Genomic DNA, 24,635 nt, shown 5'->3' with positions numbered 1-24,635 from the left:
CTATATTATAGCCAGTTATATAACATTAATTCCAGGAAAAAAAATGATCGGACTGCTAGTTGCTGATATACAGATTAAATTTTGTGAAAAATGAGTTTTCCTCATTTAAATCGTGTTATCTCGGAAACTTTTGGTTCGATTGTCAAAGATTAAAAATTAAACTTGTCTGAAATTTCTGAATAACTTTATGAAAGGGCCAAAAATCATCGATTTAAAAAATATAAAAATACTAAAATTGAAATAACAAGCCAAAATTTCAACATTTTTATGAAACAGTTGTTGGAAAATGCATTATACACTTGTTTTGTTTAAACCTTCTACATCGAAAACTAACTAAAATGAAAATATTTTCAAACGAACTTTAACATATTAGAAAAGATTATAAACGCGGGAGAATACATTTAAATAATTATCAGCTAAACTCAAAAATTTTATAAAATTTTGAAGCAGGCATTTTGAAAAAAAAATTTTTTGCTCCCTGATTTTTGAATCGATTTTAAAGCCTTAGAAATTAAAAGCATTCACTTGAAAACGGTGACCTTTTTATATTTTTTTAAATGTCATTTTCGATTGATTGTCCTTTTGATCTTGCATCGATCCATTAATTTTGAAATTTTGTTATTTAAGATTTATTTGAGATTTTTCCAAAAATCAAAACTCTAGCTGCCTTTTTAGTTGGCTAAACATTACAACATGTAACATTACAAGTTACATCCAAATCAAAAATAACATATTTACGAAAATCTGGAGATTTTAACTTGATTTTCAACTCGCGATATCTCGTAAAATATTTGGCCGTTTTTATAGTTAGAAATTGACAAATAGACAAAATCTCCGATTTCTTTTTTTTTTTTTTTAAATTAAGCCTAGAATGTAACGATGACAACCGTACAAATGTTTTTATTTATTTTATTTGTACGCAAATTGACCTCTAGTCCACTCACGTCCTAAGCTTTCTAAAAAAATATTTTTTCATAAATATTCAGTTGATTTCTGTGTCACATTCCGAAAACCATAAAACATTTAGTTGCAGTTTATTGCATGCCGTGTATTTGAATCTTTGTTCATCGCTCGAAGCTTTCTTCTGCAAACCGACACTACACTACACTTGTTCAGGTTTCGATTTTTGCGAGTAGAGTGAAAACCCACGTACATATGTAAAACAAAACTGTCAAGGTAAAGATCAGATCTTCGCGCTGCAGCAACGTGCCCCGAATGCAACACGCCCCCGAACACATGCGCCGGTTCAACGGTGACTTTCGAGTACACTGAATGAACGAGACTTTGTGGCTTCAAGTTCGAAGCTTTGAGAAAAAGAAAAAGTCGAAGAAGTCGAAAAGTACAAAGCTTGTGAAAATCAAACCCATGCAAATCGCTTGTAGGTTTAAGCCCAAATTAAGGTTACGAGCCTCGAGAGTCCGCCAGAAGAGCCCATCATCGCACTCCGACGTTGAGATCGTTCGCGGCCAATTTCGGCCAAACTACTCGAGAGATGGATGGATCTTGGTGGGCAACAAAACTTCATAAGTGCAGCTAAACTCTCTTCGAACAACAAATGGTTTAAGCTGTGGCGCCTTGGCTATAAATCGCGCTCGTCGTTCGTATTAGATCATAACCAAAACCCCATAAAGGAGCGAACACACGGCGTGCCGCTCGTGATGACCAATTACCGAAAATGCTCTTTTGTTGGGTCAACGCATTTGCCTAGTTTGCGTTCAATTCCGATTAGTCACACGCCGTTAGATAATGCCACTCTTTGGTTGTTGCTGTGACTGCGTCCAACGTAGGCATGCTCAAGACCATTCTTCATTGGCCAGAAGAAGACGACACTTGACGCCAATGACCTGGAAAGATTGGATCAGGAAGCCTACGGTGGTGGTGTATTCTGCGTCGGACACCCTCGCAATCACCTTGGCTTGGCCGCTCGATTTGTCGGACATTTAACTATTCTTGGGTGAGCGCTTTGCCGCACCGAGATGACACCAACCGACTCTTCGAGAGGCAAATTGCAAATTGCTATAGTTGTTCTGTTTGTGTTGTTTCTTGCAAGAAGCTTTCCGAAAATGGAGGACTATAAATTTCAAAAATGTTCTGGCCGTGTATTTGCTAAACTGTGCTTTGTTGCTTTAGGCAGAGAACACGATCGGGGTGAATGGATTAATTTATTGACAGTTTTAGGAACATGTTTAAGTTCTTTGTTGGATTCTTTTAGGAAATGATTGATATTTAGTTAGTTTTTTTAAACCAAATTTAAAACTTGTTTACATTAACCCACGAAAACATATTTATTCAACCTGAATAAACTAAATATTAAATTATGTTATTTTTATTATTATGATTACTCGTCTATCTCCCATATTTTTGGTTAAAAGCTATAAACAAATTTCCTTTAAATTTTATGCAAATGTATTTCTTCAAAAAATCGTTAAAACGAGGCAAAGTTATAAAAAATACGAGACTGAGTTTCTTTTTTTTTCTTTTAAACTTCATCATCCCGGTACGAGCATCGAACTCGCGACCTCTGGATTGGAAACCCAGCACGCCGCTAGTTGAAACCCATCCCCTACCGGTCAGTATTCCCAGTGAGCATATTTACTCTTTTAAGGGATCTGACTTTGCCGAGCCAGACAGGAATCGAACCCATCACCTTCCGCTTACAAGGCGAAACCCGTAACCTTACGGCCACGGAAGCTTGAAAACAAACATAAAAACAATGGAAGTATCATGTAGCATTAAATCAATTTGTTTATTTTGTTATTCAAACTTTCGTCATAATGAATTCACCAATTTATCAATTTATCAATTTATCAATTTATCAATTTATCAATTTATCAATTTATCAATTTATCAATTTATCAATTTATCAATTTATCAATTTATCAATTTATCAATTTATCAATTTATCAATTTATCAATTTATCAATTTATCAATTTATCAATTTATCAATTTATCAATTTATCAATTTATCAATTTATCAATTTATCAATTTATCAATTTATCAATTTATCAATTTATCAATTTATCAATTTATCAATTTATCAATTTATCAATTTATCAATTTATCAATTTATCAATTTATCAATTTATCAATTTATCAATTTATCAATTTATCAATTTATCAATTTATCAATTTATCAATTTATCAATTTATCAATTTATCAATTTATCAATTTATCAATTTATCAATTTATCAATTTATCAATTTATCAATTTATCAATTTATCAATTTATCAATTTATCAATTTATCAATTTATCAATTTATCAATTTATCAATTTATCAATGTATCAATTTATCAATTTATCAATTTATCAATTTATCAATTTATCAATTTATCAATTTATCAATTTATCAATTTATCAATTTATCAATTTATCAATTTATCAATTTATCAATTTATCAATTTATCAATTTATCAATTTATCAATTTATCAATTTATCAATTTATCAATTTATCAATTTATCAATTTATCAATTTATCAATTTATCAATTTATCAATTTATCAATTTATCAATTTATCAATGTATCAATTTATCAATTTGTCAATTCATCAATTTATCAATTTAGTTTTTTTTTTAAATTCATCAATTATCTTATTTTCAAAATCCAGCATAATTTGTTTTATTTATTATTCCAATTATAACATTTTTGAACTTTTCTTAACAATTTATAAATCAACTTTTTTCAAAATCATTTAGAAGTGACACTTACCCGGCTGGATATGCCAGAACACCTGTTGTGGACGAGACATCGAGGCCTGCGTTGCTGCATACTGTCAGGCCGAGAATCTTTTTCAGCTTAATCTGCAAATAAAGAAAATAAAACTCAGTTTAGCATTAAATCATACACGCAGTAACATCACATTTTTAAACGTTTACATAAGACTATTTCCAGCTAATAACGCCCACACCTTTCTTTCTGCATTTTTTTGTTTGTTTTATCGAACGTATGATCGATTACGTTGCGTCTCGGGGCGGAAGCCCAAGTAAGGAAAGTGCTAAATTTGAATAAATTGAAAGCCCATACGAGGGGCCTCACCAGCTACCGTTGCGTTGAAGAAACTTCAGCAAAAAAAGCAAAGTAGAAGGAGCTTTTCTTCACGATTTTTTTTTCTCTCTCTCCCTCCAAACCAAACACGCTAATACCGCAATAAAACGCTTAGTTTAGCCACCGAGTGTGTGTGCCCATTTTATTTGTATATATGGAAAATGGTTAACTTTACAGCCCACCCTGGAAAAGGTCACCAGACAGGGTGGTGCGAAACAGCCGCCGAACATGCGTCGACCGCCGCACTGAAATACGGTCGAGCTTTTGGGGCGACCTAGTTTCAGACAAGCAAGCAGGTTGAGGTAGGGTCTGGGTGGTTGCTGGTTTGTTGCAGTGCTTTATGCATGCTTGCCAATGTTTACACTAAATCCACAACATCGGAGGTTGGATTTATGGTCACGGTACGACAGAATACATTTTTTTGAAAATAAATTATCGTTATTCTGAAGGTAGTTTTTTTTAACATCACCAAAAAAAAAAATATATTTTTCATATTTTTTATCAGAACTCAACATTATTCTACCAAGATTCTGATCTGAAGTTGCAGGTGGCTATGAAACAGACATGACCTATATGACAAAGAACTTTGCAAGAAGCTCTTTCTAATAGAACAGAGCTCTTAGGGTAAACTTTCAAACTAGTTTCATAAATTCCCAAAAAAAAAAGTTGGATACACCGTGTCAACTGTCAACATCATACGATGGCAGCTCCCGCTACACACTTTGGCGTTGTAACCCATTCATCTCCAGTATGGTCCCTCCCGTAACTTGTAAGGCTCTCCCCCCTGCTGCATTCATGCCACACCATATCGCCTTTGGGGCGTTTTCCCTTTGGATTGCATCGCTTTCACATGTTCCCCCTTGTATTATGCCCGGCTTTTGAACGCGGAGTAATGCAGCATAATATATGGGAGCAAGCAAAGCCCTCTTTTTACGCTGAAATTCACCATGAAAGGACTCTCTTTTTTTTTTGTACGCGCAGTGAAAGGGCTCTTGTAACGGTGTAACAAATTGCGCGATGAATTGACAGGTAGTGAGCAATCTTACACAAATCTTAAGTTATGGGGTCCCTTTGACTGTCAATTTAAAGCCCACAGGGGAGATCAACGCGGCATCAATCAAGTGAACTCGACGCAAAAGCCTTGATTAGGAGTCACGTGTAGAGGATGATGATCAGCGCCGACGCCGCAACGGGGCTGGATACGAGTAATCAAATCACGTTCCAAGCGTGCGCCCACGGAGTGTGATCATTAGCGATACGTGGTTACAACTTGGCTAATAGGTTTATCGAAAGCAGCTGATCGGTGTAAACAAACTGTGAGGGGGTTGTTTCAAATGTTTTGAAAATTGGTATTCCTAAAAAATCTTACAATTGTTCACATTTACATTGTTTTACCATGGACCATGTTCCGGATTCACCGGTTCCAGGTGGCCAAAGTGTCCGGATGGCCTAGCACAGTCTTTTGACGGGTGGTAATCAACTTCCCAGTGCCATTAGATTTTTTTTGACATGTAGCATGACATATTTCCGTGACTTCTAGATTTTGTTCCCCACGGTTGTACTACGGAACCGGTTCCGGAGGTAACGGGGCTTTCTGGAGGGATCATTAAATGCCGTAAATTCATAGGATGATTTGTTTCTGATTTTTATTTAGAATTTTTACTCTATAACTTCATACTGTTGCAGATAATATTGAGTAACCATAAAGTGACCCCACTGGCCAAAACAAAGGCACACCAAGGGAATCTGCGATAAATCCGGAACAATCCAAAATTCAGGCCCAACTCAAAGATCAAAGATCATTTAAACTGAACCTGCTCTGAAAGTTTCATCAAAGTTGGATGAAACTAACCGGAGATATGAATTTTTACATTTAAAAAAATTGTTTCTAAGGGGGCATGGTCTTTTAGGTATTAAATAGGCATGTGATTTTTCACGCTCGAAAATCGCAAATTTTACGGACCTCAATTTCAAAACACCAAATTTCACGCAAATTTCGCGGAACGTGAAAAATGTTTAAAAAAAACTCTGAAAATCTTATGTTTAAATCACAGAAACTACTTTTTATGCTTCATCATATAATAATTTAATAAACTAAAAAAACTAAAATTTGAACGTGACACAAAAAAAATCTCCTAATTTTCAAAATAGTTTCCATCTAGTTTATGGATATTTTTTGAAATTTGAAATAAAATGTAGAGCATGCGTTTTCTCATTTACTGAACTGCTTTTTATAATATTCGACTAGGAAAGCTAAAAAGTTTTCGCTGATTTGCTGATCTGTCTTATCATTTTACATTTTATTAAATTTCATTTCAAAGCAAGATTAAATAATCTTGTTCAGCCAAAATGAGTAAAATAATTTAAATTTTCTTAGTCGATTAAATATATTATTTAAAGTTTTCATCTCACTTATCAAAAACTTAATTTAAAATCAATAGGCAAAAATAATATAATTTGCAACGAAATCGAAATTTTAATTCAAAATGAGAACAGGAAACAAAAACGGAGTATTTTTTTACTTTCAAATGAAATGTTTTTAAAAGATGACTTTAAAGAAAAAAAAAACTTTTCATTTTATTTTGAATAAAACAAATCTGGATTATTTATAATTTCTATTGAAACAATACCTTTCAAATAATAGCAGCAAAATGTTTATAACAACGAATGAAAATATTACTAAATTTAGCAAGTTTCTAAAAAACAGGAAAAAAACTGAACAATTCTTCAAGTGGTTCATATCAAGTTTTTCAATTGAAAACTAATAAAATTTACTTGAATAGTCTTTATGGATCAAATATTTATAATTTGTTATTAAAAAAATGATTTGAGCAAATTGATAAATTTCACAAAGTTTAAGCTGCCCACGAAATCGTCAAAAATCACTAACCCTATATTAGTAACTAAACCAGGGTATTCACTCGCTTAACTTTACAGTACCGTAAAAATTTCACGGGATTTCGCGGAAAAAGCCTAATTTCGCAGATTTCACGCTGTCCGCGAAATCGTGAAATTTCACTAACCCTACACGGAAAGGAGTTCCATCGTGAATTTAACAATCGCAATTAGCTGGCTCGTTTTTGGCTAAAACACAACTTTTTTAGTTGTACCAGCTAATTATTTAGTAAAAATTCAGGACCCATTGTTGTTGAAATTTAGGAACACCGATTGCTATTCTGCTGACAGCAACTGACTGCCTGCATTCCACTGACAGTAAAATTTTTGCTAAAAGAGTTCCTATTTTAGTTAAATTTTATCTAAATTTTAAGGACAAATTAGGTAGAAATGACAGCTCACGGATTCGCTTGTCAGTTCATGTTTGCCTTGAATCCTGAGTGGTTGTATGTTTTGTAAATTAACGCAAAAAGAATTAAACAGTGAGGTGCTGTGACGCGAAGTGAAATTAAGTGATTCTGTAAAGTGTTTTGCAGTGATTGTTGTCATTTACGACTGTAATGTAAGTAAATTTAACAGCCACCAAAGTTGCAACTGTCGGGAACGAATCGACGCACGACGCTTCGAAAAGATCGTAAAAGTAAACCGCGCGCAAATTTGCCAAGTTTTGAAGTTCTCGCCACAAAACACTACCCGTGAAGGTCGCTTGAATTGTTTTTATTCGCCGTAATCAGCTCAATTATGCGCTGGCCGGTCTTGCTGGTGTTCTCCAGAATGTCGACGTACTCCTGGTACGGCGTCTTGGCCAACGGCAGGTCCTTCCACAGATTGGGCGTCAGAAAAGCGTACGTCTTGACGATGGCCGTGTAGGTAGCCTTGGCAAAGTTACCCAGCGTGGTCGTCAAACCGCGCGTCAGCGTGTAGCAATCCTTGATACCGCGGCCATCTGGAGCAGCTTCTTCGGGACCGGAGCTAACACAATGCCGGTACCACGGCGAGCCGGGATGAGGCGCACCAGGAGCGGACCGCACTTGCCGAAGATCTTGCAGGGCACGGTGTGGGGCTTGCCGATCTTGTTACTCCAATAACCACGGCGAACCGGCATGACCGACAGCTTGGCCAGGATGATGGCACCACGGATGGCGGTGGCCACTTCCTTGCTGCACTTGACGCCGAGACCGATGTGGCCGTTGGAGTCACCGATGGCGATGAACGCCTTAAAGGGGGTACGCTGACCGGCACGGGTCTACTTCTGGACGGGCATGATCTTCAGCACTTCGTCCTTGAGCGAGCGGCTCATGGAAAAATCGATGATCTCGAACTCTTTGATCGTGAGCGAGTACATCAGGTACATATCCTCCATGGGTGCGGATCTTGCCATCACCGGCACCGTCGCGAGAACCAAATCCTCCTCTGAATCCACCACGGGCTGGAGCTGCGTCCGCCAAATCCGCCCAAATCTTTAACGAACCTGGTTCCTGCTCCTCTTCGCAGTACGTCGGATCACCAGAGTTTAGCTGAGCGCGTGAGAAAAGGATGAAAATTTGGACCGCAAAAATTGGAGGTAAATTGCAATTCAACCGTGTAATAGTACTTAGGCCAAAGCACTTATTTAGTCTTAAAACTCAGAAACGCCTTTTTTTTGGAAAATTATTTTTAAAAAACTAGTGTGAATAATCGCTAAATTAGCTTAATTAACCAAAAAACCTAGCAAGAACAACGAAAAAACAAGCTAAACCAGCCAAAAGGCTGGGTAAATACGAGCAGCTTTTTGGGCAAAAATGATTTTTTTTTTGAAATCTTGCTAAAAAAAACTAGTAAGACTAACCAAAATACATGCAAAAACAGCAAAAAAGCTAGCTATACCAGCCAAGAGGCCGCTGTGGTGGCATTAATGGAAAATTTTGAAAATTATTCCAAAGAAAATGGTTGAAACAGTAAAAAAAATTGCTGGACTAACTAGAAAACGCGCAAGAATACCATAAAATCTAGCTAAAATAGCTAACAGACCTTCTCAAAACATACAGCTTTTGAGACTGACAGCATTTTTCCAGCTTGCAAATTAGTAAAATTTACTAAAAATTTAGCTAGATTTATCATTTTTAGGACCTGGATCCAGCTGTCAAATCCAGGAATTTTTTTTAGGATTTCCAGCTAAAAAAAATCGTGGTTGGAAAAACAACCAATTTTTTAGGGTTTTTAACCGAAAATTAGTAAGATTCACGATAAACCTTCTTTCCGTGTAGTGTTAAGGTAGGATCAGTAATCTACAATTGATACTTGATTTGGGTCATCCAAAAACGCACTGGAGATACCACCTGATTGTCTAGCCTGAATCTACTTGGTTTGTACCAGTATATTCACACAGTCATGAAGTATGGTGCATTTGCACTATAAACGTAAATATATTTTCGTGGTTCTAACATTCATGAACTTAATTCGCGATTTTGGGAATTGATGTTTTTTTCGTGTAACCTTGTTGAAATGCTTGGGGACATCCGAAAAATCCCTGAATTTACGAGCTGGATGTCAACATGGTTAACAGTAAGCATGTATTCACCACCGATATAACCTCAAGTAGCTTCAGTGACCTACGATGGTTACTTTGCTGACATGTTGAAATGTTCTGGGCCATCTTAGAACTCCGTAGAGTTACGGTCTAAAAGGAAATTAAAGCTAGAACGTACAACATACTTTGACTCCAAAGCAGTAATAAAATATGCATAATTTATAGCCAATATGATTAGTACCCCAAACAAACGCCACTAAATCATCTATTTACATTGGTCAGTTGGAATAACTTAGTGGTGTGGCCACTGTTGTCCCCACATGTCAATCCCCCTGCAACGGACACCGATCGGCAAAAGGGGGTGTGGGCCGCTAAAATTTGTGTGTTTTGAAGAAAATAAACACAATCACCCTCAAACCACGCCAAGCCGCGTCACCGCCGGCCACGCAAATCCTAGGACCTTGCCTGCACCGAAAACCGGCTATTTCATATTTCAAAGTTCGATTCGACAATTCCGAAGTTGACCACCGGTCCTCGGTGGTACAACCGGTTCGAAGCTTGGGGTGTGTTTCATTCATGTTAATTCAATTTGCCAACCCCGGGTTCGACATATGCGTTTACCGCAGAATGACAACACTACTCTTCTGGACTCGGGGTTTCGGGAAGTTCTGTTCCGTGCCTAATTCGATTAGCTAACTCCAGCTCCAGCTATGGGGAGGACTCAATGGGTCCCGTTAGCCAGCACAGTAGCGGGGGTAATTAAATTTGTGCTGCCCATTCTCACCTGCCACTGTGGCCATAACTTGCTCATTAACAAATCTGCAAACGCGAATCGATGTAATACCTCAACTATATGGCTATCGTTGTACCGTTCGTAAAGGCGCGACCCCCAAGTCCGGATGCAATCAAGCTGTCGATTGTTTCTTTAGCGCTGGCCAGCCACTTGGGTCAAGTGGTGGCCAGAGTTCAAGCCGTTAATTAAGGGACCACTTCATCTCGGCTGCGGAAGAAGGAACTGGCAGCACTGCCAAGTGGCGCTCGCTTAAAAGGCAATTTCAACCGGTGAAATAGGAAGAAATTGCTGTTTTTTTTTCTGCAGCTTCGAAAATTGCCGGGATATATTTGAGCATTCACTTTCATTTGGACCGACGACGACGACGAGCTGGGTTATTAGAGGGAACGCGACCCAGCGGTAACTACCGTTTTCCGAGACCCAGACGCAGCGTGGACCTATCTCGAAAGTGCTTTGATCTTTCGAGCGGGGTAGTTACGACCTTTGCCTTGGTGAGGATTTTGTGACGACGAGGTATTATGCGGATGGCTGATGAAATACAAAAATGACCGTAGATAGCGCCGCAAAACTCTTTATATATGTCGAAAGCTTAGAAAGAGTCGCAGAGGGTTGTCAAGATTTGACAAACGCACGCGTTGGATCTTCCGATGCTGGCTGAAGAAGGCTGGATATCCCATCAAAAGGTATCAAATTACATGGACTGGTGGAGCGTGGAAATGTTTCCAGCAATTATGTAAGATGCCACATCGAGTGATGTAACAGCTAGATTCAAGATTCGCTATCTGGATGTTGGATGTCGTAAATGTTCAATAAACGCAATGATGACTTGAACTCTACAAAATAATAGAACTAGATTTTTTCCAATAACATCAACGCCCACTTCTGCTCAACTCTAGACTTGTTACAATGTTCTGTCCAGTGCTAATCTACGGCGAACTCTTACTAGGTCACACATCCTAATGAGCCACGTAATAGGATCTCCACGCAGTCAACCAGCAGCGCGTGACCTCTGCACAGGACCAACTGAACCAGCTAAATATCATCCAGTTCACCAACCACGTCCAAGCATACAAGCAACCGTTCAAGCTTGTCCAACGCAACTGGACAGACCGTAGCCCGACTGCATGTCATTCGATATTCATCTGGGTTCGGCCTAATGGTGGTTCCTAAGCCGCCCGCCCCTGGTTCGACGGAGTTCGGTTGCAGCTCAAGTAATTGCATTTGTAGGTCGTCGCTTGATCGCCTTTCACGGCGATACTCTCAGAGTGGCTAAGCTGCAGTAGCTCTTGGGATTAGTCCGACGGAACCGCAGAATAAAGTCATCGCGTCGCCACTAATTAATTGACAGCTAGGTGGCAACCCGGCTGGGCAACAATTCCAGATCTGGAGAGTCTCTTGCCTGTCATAAAGCCGCGACGTATGCTAATTATCAAACCAGCAGCTGTTTGAGCGTAGAATGAAGTTGTTTGTTTTAGGAATTTACGTTCGGCCGACCTTGGGGCGTTACGCCCACCAAGGCAACGCCGTTCTGTCTGTAGGTTCTGATGGGAAGTGCCAAGAATGCACTCAACTCGCTCGGGGAAGGTTTAATTTCCGCCTGTCAGAATCTGTCACGAAATGTTTTCAGCTCTGAGGCTCACTTGTCGGCTTTTGAGAACTTCTGGGGGTTTTAGAATGTCAGCTGTATGCGCGAGAAGTTTGCGTGACGTGATATCACATGAGGAGCGAGTGCAGGATGCATAATTATACGGACTTGTGAGGAAGTGCTTCCCAGGAAAAGCTGTCGGAAGGATTTCCAAACAAGATGAAGATAGAAAACTAACATAAAATCCGTAAAGTTAGAGCAACTAATTAAAGTTGCACATGGAGAGCTTTATTTCATGTTTTGAATGAAATTCTTAAAAAAGCTCAAAAGTAATTTCCAACTACTCGTTTACGTGCCATCTAAGCTACAATGTCACAGGGTGAACAACTCAGCTGACACCGTCCTCGTCTGCAAGGTGCTTCAATCACCTGTCAGCTGAACTCGCGATTTAACCGATTATCTCTTGGTCCACATTAAATTACCCAACCCAGTTTCACCTTTCCTTCTCTTGGTCGTTTAACTTTTACGGCTTCCTCCCTCCGGGGCACACAACCCACAACCGAATATGGAAATCGAATTCGATGAATGATTTAGCTGAAATTTATTTTATGGAGCCACCACATCACCACTAAACTCTGAAGAGGTGATGACGAGGACGCCAACCCCGCCAAGACGCGTCGAAACAGGTTGAAGATTAAAAATTCATTTCCACGCTCAAGGTCGCAGCACCGTAATGACGAATCGTAAAACTATTTCAAAATAGCTGGAATCGCTCTGTTGGCCTCGATTGAGGTCGTTCCGCTAACGGAATGATGCAATTGCAGCGGCGTTGAGATCAACGCTGAGCGCACTTCAATAAACAAAATACCTTATAAATAGTTTCTTCCGCGTGCCAACGCGGGGAGCAACTCGAGCTCTTTGTGCTGCCACCCACCCACAACGGTCCCAAAACGGCCACCCATTTGGGCGTGCGATGGCGAACCTTAACCGAACCAAGAATCTCCGCATAACCTGACTTTATTGGAATTTTGCCTTGTTCGGCTGCTCGCTCACCTGTTGCTCGGAATTGGATTGGATTGTCACCCACCACACTGGCAGCCACTTCTGCGTCTACACCACAGGTAGAGGTCGTAATCTACCGGGGGAACCGCTCGCAGAACCGCGCCTCGGAATCGAAATTGACTCTAATTGAATTGCTGCTCTCTCAAGATTCATGGACCTCACACGTAACCATCTCCAGCCAATAAGAGTGATGTACTATCGATGAGATGAGAGCATCCTTCTGGTTCTTAGGGGTTCATCTGTATGCATATGGACCACCTCCGTAAATTCGCACGTTAGCGCGCATTGAATATGGATGAAGTTCTGCACGGAACGGGTAGGGGAGCTTGGCCTATTTTGCGTTGCTTTCAATTTGCTAAAGTTCATTTGGATTTAACTCAACAACAGCCAAATCTTCACTTACAAACAAGTTGAACACTGAATCTTATAACCGTTGTATGACTGAAAATTGTTAAACAATAATTGCTTAAAGTGTTGTTCAACTAACTAAACATGCTACCTTGGCGTGCTTCCTGTGGTTGGCACGCCAACGAGATTTTATTCATGAAGTGTCTCAACAGCAGCAAATGATTGCATGTTTTGAGAATAACATTATTAAATCCAACCCATTTCTTAGCATTATTGCTCGGGTGGCACATCGACAAATAAGCGACGTTGCAAAAAATTAAATGTCATTGCTGAATTTGAACCTTTTCTGATCCTTTTGATCAATTATCGAAATTTACTTAAGCTTAATCTTAAGTTTTGTTCTAAACTGGTCATTTTGCTTGCTTAAGGCGCATCCTACACCTCAATCTTGCAATGAAATGCAAAAATAACATGAGTAGTTCTTTACAATTTCAATATTCTTTTCGCGATTTTTAATTTTTCAATTCTTTTTTTTTATGAGACTACAAGCTCTTCCCGGCAAACTTCGTCCTGCCCTTTTTTGGTTTCCTGACGTTTCTTGCTTGTTTGCTAATTCAGCCTCCTGTGATCAAAATGTGATTTTACGCAGCTTTTCCCATACAATTTGCCGATGCTTCAGAATCGGTTCCAGAGTGGCCAAAGTGTCAATTAGATAGCGTATAAACCTTCCTTGGGCTTATACGAACCCAACGCAACAAAAAGCACCTCGATCCGACGCTCCATATTGAATTGATTCGCGTTCGAACAAAACCGTCGAAATTTTTATATATATATAGATGTCAATAAATTCCCTATGTCAAGACTTCTTTTGACATAGGGAATTAATTGACATAGTCTCATCCAAATAAAAAAAAATTAAAAATTTAAAATCGCGAAAAGAATTTACACTTTTTTTTACACCATACACTTTTGGAGGCTGGTCATACAAAACGTGTATGAAAATGTATGAAATTCTATAAATTGAGAAGGGTTTTCTGATCGAATTAGTGTCTTGGACAAAGTTGTTGGTTATAATTAGGACTTTTCAGAAAAAATAGATACATGGAAAAAAATATCAATTTTTTTATTCAACTTTGTATGACTAATAGTTGTCCCCCAAAATATGTATTTTTTGATTTTCGATTATTTTCGATGTGTTTTAGAGGACTGAGTCAAAGAGGAAGGTTTCATTCCTTTGTGGACCATCATTCAGTGAGGTACTCCTGGATTTTAGCTCCTGAAAAGTGCTTAAAAAGTGCAAAAATGCCTCACGGCAAGAAAAAGAGGCGGTCCTCACCAGCAGGATCGGCAGATTTGAAGAAGCTAAAGAATACCGAAGCGCTACCTGCAAAGCCAGGCAGTTTGAGCAAGGACGCTCAAAATTCGTCTGGAAACCAGTTCGCTACCCTCCCTGTGGACGTGAGCGAGAAGGAAGAATTTGAACGACGGGAAAAGTTGCCACCCATTTTTGTGAAAACATCGTCATCGGATTCGGTACGAAAGTGGCTGACCGGGTTTATCAAATCTGGTGCTTTACGAGCTTCCATTCGCTTGTGTGCTGATGGACTCAAAATTCTGCTACCTACCAGAAAGGATTACAACTACGTTCGGGATTTCCTGAACAACACCAAGATTGAATACTACAGCCATGACGATCCAGGTAAACGCCCCATGAAACAGGTCCTCCGAGGCCTGTACGACATGGATGTGAGTGTGCTGAAAGAAGAGCTCAAAACTCTTAAGTTGAACGTGATCGAAGTCTTCAAGATGACGAGACACAACAAGGACATCAAGTATCGTGATCAACTGTACCTGGTTCATCTCGAGAAAGGATCGGCAACGCCGTCTGAGCTGAAAGCAGTTCGGGCAATTTTCAACATCATCGTGACTTGGGAACGTTATCGTCCAGTGCACCGTGACGTGACGCAATGTTCGAACTGCTTGCAGTTTGGACATGGTGGAAGGAACTGTTTCATCAAGAGTCGTTGTGCAACCTGCGGAGGTGAGCACAAAACACAAGCTTGCGAAACAATCAACGAGAACATCGAAGCGAAATGCTTCAATTGCGGCGGCGACCATTCTACCAAGAATCGAAGCTGCCCAAAACGTGCTGAGTTTGTGAAAATTCGGCAGCAAGCGACGACGAGGCACCAACCAAATCGTCGCAAAACACCACCAGCATACACGGACGTGGATTTTCCTGCTTTGGCGTCACCAGGAGCAGGATCTGTTCGAGTGGTTTCAAATCTCCAGCCATTGCCGTTGAATGAGCGGCAAAGAGTTGCAGAGAATACAACACCTCCTGGCTTCAGTCAGCAACAGAGGGAAAACCAACCAACATCAACGGGTGAAGGCAGTAGTGACCTGTTTTCACCACAAGAACTTCTGAACATTTTCATCGAGATGACAACAACTCTGCGTGGGTGCAAAACTCGCCAGGAACAAGTAAGAACTCTTGGAGCATTCATCTTAAAATACAGTTCGTAGTTTACTCGTTCTAGTGATTTTGAATATTTCAATGGATTTATTTTTTTTAGTTTTAGGTTAGGATTAGCTGTTAAAGTGTTTTTTTTTTTCTTTTTTACCCAAATGTATTCAATTCAATGCAATAATGTAAAACAATTTGAAGCAAATAAATAAATGTGATCAGTTAATAATAAAACGAAAAATACAACAAAGATGAAGAGCATTAGGCCATACCACTTATCATGTAAAAGAAATGTAATTATTATAAGAATGTTCAATAAAGACATATTTAATTTCAAAAAAAAAAAAAAAAAAGAGGAAGGTTTTTTTAATATTATTTTTATTTATTTATTTCGGAAATCTGTACAAAAAAACTATTAAAAATCATTCAAGAAAATCGAATTTGCAATTGAAAAGTACTTTATAACTTGATAAAATGCACGGATTTCAAGTTCTACGTTCAGGTATAATTTTTCGACTTTTTTAGATTTTTTAAGTTTATAAAAAAAATCTTGAAAGAAAAGCACCTTTGAACAAAAATAGAAAAGCTGTGAAAATTTCCTACAATTTTCTTTATGGAACTCTCTGGTCAGATTTTTCATGTTAAATATTTAAACTTTTGCGAAATTTCCTAATCTTCAAAAATTTTACTTTTTAGCCTTTAATATGAAGTTAAGAAAATAATCTGTTATGAAGAACTTTTCAAAAATGAAGCTTGGTTTTAAAATTGTGAAATTATTTTAATTGAAAAGATCAGGCAATTTTGCAAATCGTGACTTTCGGTAGTTAAATATAATAACTGATTTATCACATTAAACTGCCAAAATAATTAATTTGAGTGTGGCTATTTCATTAGGTATAACAATAATCGAGAAAAAATTGTGGCTATTTTAATTGAAGAATCTTTTTTCAATATTAAGGATCCAAATTGGGGGAAAAAAATAAAATGCTGACCATCTTCCACTATCAATTTCCAACGAATTCCCACCGTTTCTAGCTCATCACAAAGAACGCGTTCAAGACCGGCCAGCTAGTGGTGAAGGTGGTGACGCGGGCAACGTAACGCCCACCTTCCCCCTATTTGCATTCATATGCGATATTTCCAATCAGAGCGCCGCCCGATAGGACCTCTGACACTTGCCGCAGGAGATCGCGATTCCGTTCGAAATCTTTCGCGCGCCCGAGATATATTAAACGATATTCGATTCAATTATAGGTGCTTTAAAATCCAATAAATAACACTAAATGACTGTGGCTTCAAATATGGGCCGCGACTAGTTAACGGCTTTTGAAATGGGAATTGGGAATGGGCCACGTGGAGCCCACGCGGAAAATTGATTCATTGTTGTTTGTGTTCGGACCCAACGAGAGGGAAAAAACGGGGGTGATCCCTTAATGGACAGTGCGCGGAAATCAATCAGAACGGAGTCCGAATGGGATCTGATTTGTTGGAAGTCTCTGCGGTTTAATTTAGTTTTATAGTTAATAGTCTTGTAAATTAGAAAATGATTGTAGGTGGTAGAACATTCTAGAAGTGCGACTCAAGCCATTATTTTCTAATTGCAAATTCCTCACCTATGTAATAACTATTTTATTAACTTTTTTATAGCTAAATTACTTATGAAGTCATGTTATTTGAATAACTTAATTGTCGAGTGTAGTTGGCGATTGGACGAGATACAAGACATAAGACGTTCGCTGCATAACATCGTAGCTTGAGTGGTACGTCGACTATTGGCAAAAAACATATAAAAAAAGTTTTCGAAGAAATTTGTTACGATGAAAACTAATTTGAAGAGTGATTTACCTTCAGCTTGCTAAAACTTGTTACGACCTCTAATCATCTCGCGAAATCATCACATTCAGGACAGCAAAATCACCACATCAAAGCTCACACTGAACCTAACCGAGCTAAAAGCTACCCTCCCCATGGTTCACGATCCGTTAAGATGTAATTAAAAGGTGATTAAATTAAGGCACATCCTTCCACGTGTTCGCTCACCGACTTTTCCCCCCTGATATCACGTTTCGCACGTTTCTCATAATTTTCCCTCACCCACCTGGACCAACGCGAACGCCCAACATTCCGTTAAGGTTGTAATTTTGAATATTTCATTTATTTCGCGTTCAGCTTTTAATTTTACGCAATCACTCCGTTGCGGAGCGCAAAAAAACGCTGCACCGCCGGTAAAAAGCTATTAAATGCTCAATTTCCAACGAGCGCGCGTGGGTGACCGGGGCCAAAAAGCTCGCCAAATTGTTCCCGGGAGATCGATTGAATCAGTGCGGCACGGGGTCCGGCCTAAACATTTATTCGATTACAGCCGTTGAATATTTCTGCGAAATTGGGTTGGGATTTTCGAGGTTGAGCCTCGAGGATAAGACACTCACGCAGCGTTGAATTTTCACAAATTTTCCTCCCAGGATTTTCCACCCGGTCGCCATGGGAGCAGGCGGAGTGGTGATTGCGGATTTTCGTCCACCAAACTTCTGGCTAAACTCGAATAAAAGATTATATTCTTTCCGTTTTGTCGCCGACAACGGGAAAAAAACCCAACCAACCGGAGGCCACTTGGGAAGCTGGGAATGTGAACGTGAAAAGCAGCTTGAAAGTAGCAAGAGAAGTGGAAATTCTTTTGAGTTTTTCAGTTTTTTTTCCTTTTTTTGGTTGGCACAAAGTAACGGAAGTCAATGGCTTGTGCAAACGGAAGGGAATTTGTGATGGTTGCTGCTTCTCAAGGAGCGAGATCGTCCGGAAACAGAAGAACGTTGTCGCTTCCAGTGGTTTCTGGTATAAAGTTATTCCATGTAAATCAGCACAATCCAAAATTTTAAATATTTCAGAATACGTTTTTTTCTTGCTATTTTTCCGAAGTAAAAAACAAACTTTGACCTTAACCAAACCAACTTAAACCCTTATGTTTGTATATTGTAATTGTCTGCTCTACAACTTTGTAAAACGTTGTTACACTCTAAAAAATAACCCTGCAAAAATAGAAAAAAACACGAAATTTTTGGAATGAAAAATTTTGTTCTAAATGAAAAAAATAACCTTCTGGGTCAATGTAGATTCGAAAAGTACATTAAATTTCCCATAAAATGACATGTTCCAATTTTTTTTACAGTTGAGTAACGAAAAATGGCAGAGCTTTTAAAACTTTTATAATGTTGCTTCAAATTGAAATTTCTCAAAAGCTTTTTTTAGAGAAATGGTTTTGGGGAATATCGCCTTTTTTTTATTTTATTAAAAAAAACTTTTTACAAAATTATGATTTTTGATGCTCAAAAAAGCTATGAATTTGTAATATTTCAGAAAATTTCTCTAAATTTACATTGGAAACCAAACCAATTATTGCTGAAATAACGGCTGATGTAAAATGAAGTCTATGAAATGTTGTGGGATTTATTTCAAAATAATTTTTATCAAATTGTGTTCAGTGAAATTTGAACGCAGATAACATTTCAGAAGATTGTTTAATGAATTAAGCAATTTATAGCAAATATTTGTTTGTGGATCGAAATGGATATTATAAAACCAAACCAACCCCCAGAGAACCTCGCTTTCAGTTAGTGCAAGCAGACTGCAACGTAAGATGCTCTCCTTACACGGCAATAACTTTGTGTAATACGCTGGAATTAGCATTTTGGCGTAGATGAATTGCCACCCAGCAGTGCAGTGCAGTGCTATTGCTTCTCCAAGACAAGACTAACGAGCACAAGCACCCATGAACCGCATGCAAAACCAAAAACCTTCCAGAGAGAAAAGCTGCTTGCAAAACCCCCCTTTATTCGCCAGGAATTTAATATTCTATGCCACCGCACAAAGCCAATCCCCAACATTAACCGGAAGAGTCAATAAACCTGGCAGCAGCCGGAGCAGCGTTGCCAACCGAGCCAACAATGCAGTTTTCACATCGATTCTAATTTCACGTCAAACCAATTTCCCGAACGTGAGAAAAGGCCCTGCCCCCTTTCCGGTCCCCCCACCAATTTGAGACAATAATTTTCAATTCCGGACTTTTTCGAAGCGCCAGATTCATGATGTTTTACAACAACAAAAGCTTCCCCCTCCCCCCTTCTCGCCGGGTTTGGTGGACCGGCAACCCAACAACAACAGCATCGGAGTTTGTTTTCGTGGCTCCTCGGGCGAAGAAAGCTTCTACTCGCCGGTCGGTGAAGCGTCGGAGGCCTTGAATTTTATTAAACTTTCTCACATATAAATTTATTGCTTTTCACGGTTACGTGAGCTTGCACATTTTATGTGTCTCTTTCTTCGGTGGCACTGTAAAAAAGCATTTTTCAAATAAAATCTTGAAAAAAAATAAGCATTCAAATTTAAAAAAAATTAAATAGTTGGATAGTTCAAACCTCAAAAAAGTAATGTAATTTTCGAACTGTGCCTTCTTTTTTGACTTGTTAAACCACAAGCTTCAACAGCTTTATGTAGCGAAAAATTGAAGAGTCTTTCAGCGCGGGCTACTTCTTGAATTAGTTATTATTTTTCGCTTTTCCGCTTCCTCTGATAAATCTTACAGTTCTTTATTAGCACCTAAGAAAGGTTCATTCTTCTGAAAATGGGTGAGCTTTTAGATTTAACATTCTTTTGTTTCAGCTTAGAATTCCGTTGAGATAACAAAACTGTTCACATAACAATGTTAGCATGAATAAAGATCACCAAAGACAAATGGACAAAACAATTTTGTTTTCTACTTTTCCATCATAAACTTGAGAGTTTTAATGTAATCACTTGTCTAAGACACCCACTAGCACCGTTTATTGAACTTTTTTCCTTGAGTCAAACCACCGTATGTTTGGTGTTTCATTCATTAACGGCACTCACTGTACCGTGAACGGAACGCGAAAACACGTGTATCGGATTGTACCGCGGGTGTTTTTCCTCCTTGTTAAACCAAAGTGGCGGGGCGGCTTTTCGCGTTTTGAAGAATAAGTAACAATCATGTTTCGCGTGTTGCTGGCGTGACAAATTCAACCGATTCGGTTGTACATCGATCGCAGCTACGTGGAACTGTGAAATTTGGCAAAATTTGAACCATTTGGATTCGCGCGATGAGTTGGTTTTTCGTATACCTGGATGCAATAAGATATAAAAAGTTATGATACAATGTTCAAGCATAAAGTTTCTGTTCCTCATCTCTGACCTAAAATGATGATAAAGAAGCGAAACTGATAATATTTTTTTAATATTATATACTTTAACAAAGTTATCCTGATGTAAAAAATGTCTTAATTTCAAAATATCTGATTGATTTTTTTTCTTATAAGTTCAATAAATTCTATTGAAATGTTATGCTTGTTAGCAATCTGTGGAGCAAAACTAAAGATCCGAAATTGATAAAATTTATTATCTCTTTTATTAGAAATCATTAGGCCAATATCAACCTACATTTAAGATTTGTCCCCTACCACCTTACAATGTTCACAAAAATTCAGGTGGCAAAAATAAGTATCGCTTAAAATTTAAATTTCCTGTGAAAAACCTGTCAAATCGATTGAAAATTATTTAGAACACATTGCATAACGTTTATTCATGCATTTGTAATCAAACAAAAGCTTTTTGGAACCACAGATCGGAAAAAAACGCGAAACCAACCGAAAAAAAATCATAACTTAATTGTTACTTTCCATATTTGTGCGGTACCATTACTTTAATGATGTATAAAGCATTTTGTGATACTTTTTGCAATTTGTTTTCAGTTAGGCTAAATTTCTTACAGCCAAAAAAATGTCAAATTCTTCAAACGTTGAGGGTAATTCTCTAACAACTCACACGAAATCGGGAAAAGTTGCCCCGACCCCTCTTCGATTTGCGTGAAACTTTGTCCTAAGGGGTAACTTTTGTCCCTGATCACGAATCCGAGGTCCGTTTTTTGATATCTCGTGGCGGAGGGGCGGTACGACCCCTTCCATTTTTGAACATGCGAAAAAAGAGGTGTTTTTCAATAATTTGCAGCCTGAAACGGTGATGAGATAGAAATTTGGTGACGCCCGATTTGATGGTGTACTCAGAATTTCGAAAAAACGTATTTTTCATCGAAAAAAAAAACACCAAAAGAGTTTTAAAAATTCTCCCATTTTCCGTTACTTAACTGTAAATTTTTTTGGAACATGCCATTTTATGGTAAATTTAATGTACTTTTCGAGTGTAACAATGTTCTACAAAGTTGTACAGCAGACAATTATAAAAAAAATGATATATAGACATAAGGGGTTTGCTCATGAACATCACGAGTTATTGCGATTTTACGAAAAAAAAAGTTTTGAAAAAGTTACTTTTTGCGTTTCTCTTTGTTTCGTCGTCCGTGTCTGTCGCGGGTGACCATGAACGGTCATGATCAACGACGACCAACATTTTCAAAACTTTTTTTTCTTAAAATCGCAATAACTCGTGATGTTTATAAGCAAACCCCTTATGTCTATATATTAAAAATTTTGTACCGTAAACTGGGGTCAATCGGGACACATGGGGCGAATTGGGACAGCAGTTTTAACCATGTTGGAGCACAGTATTTTGATTTTTCTGGTTGGTTTCGGTTAGAACAGACTCAGGCCAACAAAATGTGTACATCCATTTCCAAATTCAAATGCTTTAAGTTCTCTAAAAACTGCTGTCCCTCACACCTCTTTTTTCGCATGTTCAAAAATGGAAGGGGTCGTACCGCCCCTCCGTCACGAGATATCAAAAAAACGGACCTCGGATTCGTGATCAGGGACAAAAGTTAACCCTTAGGACAAAGTTTCACGCAAATCGAAGAGGGGTCGGGGCAACTGCTGTGTGAGTTGGCGGAGAATTACCCTTGAAACTTTACGAAGAAAAAGTTTTGGCAGACCATTTGTAGAGTTCAAATCAAGACTAAGCGATTTGTGGAAATTTTAATGCTTGTTCTAAAAATGTCATAAAACAACATGTTCGAACCTAATATATGTACGTGAAAGCAGCTCTGTTGAAAAATCTCGAAAAATAATGACTTTACAACAAGAATGTGTCGAAAACTTAAAATTGAGAAATTAAAAATCCAACAATTCGTAAATAAAAAATATCAAACTGACTTTTCTTTAAATCATTTGATTTTGATTAAAATTTGTCCAAGCATTTCCATTTTTAAATTAAGCATCCAAAGATCTTTAAGATATTAAAAATTTAGTATTTTCATTTTTATATTTGTTTGTTCATTTATACGGTTTATCGAAAGTCATTTTTTTATCATAATTCATTTCTAGACGCAAAATCTAGTTAGCAAATAAAACGTACATTTTTGGAAATATGATAAAATTCAAAAATATTATAATCAATACACTCTATAACATATTTCCGGAAAGCTAAGATCCTGACCTACATTTTTTTGTACTTTTAAGGTCGAACAACAAGTTTCTGAATTTTCAGTTTTTGAATAAGTTTGTAATATTCTAATTTGTTTTAAAACCAAGGATCTCCTTGAAAACGCTTTAAAATTAAATTAAATTTAAAAACGCATTTCAGATGATAAAGTAAAAAAAAATCACAAAACAAAAGATCTCAAAAAAGGTTCCACTTGGATTATGGATGGTCCCTAGCACGTTTATAGCCCAAACTTGGGAAAACAATACAAACCGGTTTTATTTTTACTTTAGAAATAGATTAATTAAGAGAAAATCTCAAAATTTCATATTACGGCAAAATTGTTTATTCCACTAAAAAGATGATTTCCTATCACGCCTGAAAGTTTCATGAAGATATTTCATGGTTCAAGTGAGTAACAGACGATTTAAGTTTGAAATTTTTCCATGCGCAAAGTCAAACTGTCAAACTTTGTGAGCGTTTATCTCTAAACACATGATTTACGGGTGCCACGATATATCGAGATGGGATGGACCAAATTAGCTGAAATTTGGGATGAAGACTTTCAAGACATATTTCGTGTGCATGACGAAGCCCGATTCTTAAATTTAGCTTTCTTAAATAATAGAAAAATCAATAACTGAAGATTTTTATATTAAAAACTTAAAAATATATTTATTTTTTTTTTAAATAAACTTTTTAAAAATCGGCCTTCGTCATGCACACGGAACCGGTTTAGCGAGTCTTCATCAAAATTTTGAGCCGATTTGGTCGAAGCAGTGTTGAGATATCGTGGCACCCGTTTTTTGAAACTGCTTACTTCAAATAGCTATATCTCGGCAAAGATACAACCAAATGTCTTCAAATTTGTTTTGTTAAAAGTTGAAAATGTATGTTTAATGCCCTGAAAACAGATTTACAAAAAATGTAAGTGTGTGCTCATACCAACCTCTGACATTTTTGCCGATTTACATGTATGTAGCCCCTTAATCTGAATCTGATTTGTAAAATTTTGTTTTGAGAACATTCTGTCAAGTCATGAATCAATCAAAACAAAAAATGCCAGAACAAATTTTGCTGCCAATCAAAACATCAATCCAGAACGCACACCTCAAACGTGGAGTTCAACTGCCCCAAAACTGATCGTATCGCCAGTCTTCGTATACCCAGTGAACCTGTCGTCACCGCAACGTCATCCCCAACACAGCCAAAATTACGCCAGTCTCGCCTCGTTGACTGAGAAAAGCCGGTGCGAAGAAATTTTGCACATCCAAAAGACAATCGAATGTGGCCAAAGCCCCCCTCCTGCTGCTGCTGATGCCCCCATAAGAATAAACAGTTAAAACGAGCGCGTTTCGTTAAGTTGGTTGCGCAATTCCAAGTCCACGTTCTGCGTCCACCAAAAAGAAGGAAACAGGTTAAAGAACTCTGAAGCTCTTTTGGTGGTTTGCAATCGCCGCCGCAAGTCAAGTTGGGAAAAGTGCGCTGCGCGGGCGGAAAAGTGGCTAATTTCAGCCCACAACTTGGCCGCGCGGTGGTTTATATGGTTCCTTT

General features: G+C 38.1%; 1 protein-coding gene and 1 pseudogene across 6 annotated transcripts in view; both read right to left on the bottom strand.

Moving 5' to 3' along the window:
- Positions 1 to 24,635, bottom strand: part of LOC120432460 (uncharacterized) — a 219,040-nt gene that overhangs the window by 34,714 nt on the left and 159,691 nt on the right. For all 6 annotated transcript variants that reach the window (XM_039597677.2, XM_052708432.1, XM_039597676.2 and 3 more), the window contains one exon: positions 3,713 to 3,804. In XM_039597677.2, coding sequence (XP_039453611.1) covers positions 3,713 to 3,804 — 92 coding nt within the window. The remainder of the gene's footprint in view (positions 1 to 3,712; positions 3,805 to 24,635) is intronic.
- LOC120432445 (40S ribosomal protein S2-like) lies at positions 7,430 to 8,506 on the bottom strand (annotated as a pseudogene).

The sequence above is a fragment of the Culex pipiens genome, chromosome 2 (genome assembly GCF_016801865.2).
Source record: "Culex pipiens pallens isolate TS chromosome 2, TS_CPP_V2, whole genome shotgun sequence".
NCBI lineage: Eukaryota > Metazoa > Arthropoda > Insecta > Diptera > Culicidae > Culex > Culex pipiens.
The sequence above is the reverse complement of the archived record's forward strand: the minus strand, read 5'-3'. Positions and strand labels throughout refer to the sequence as shown.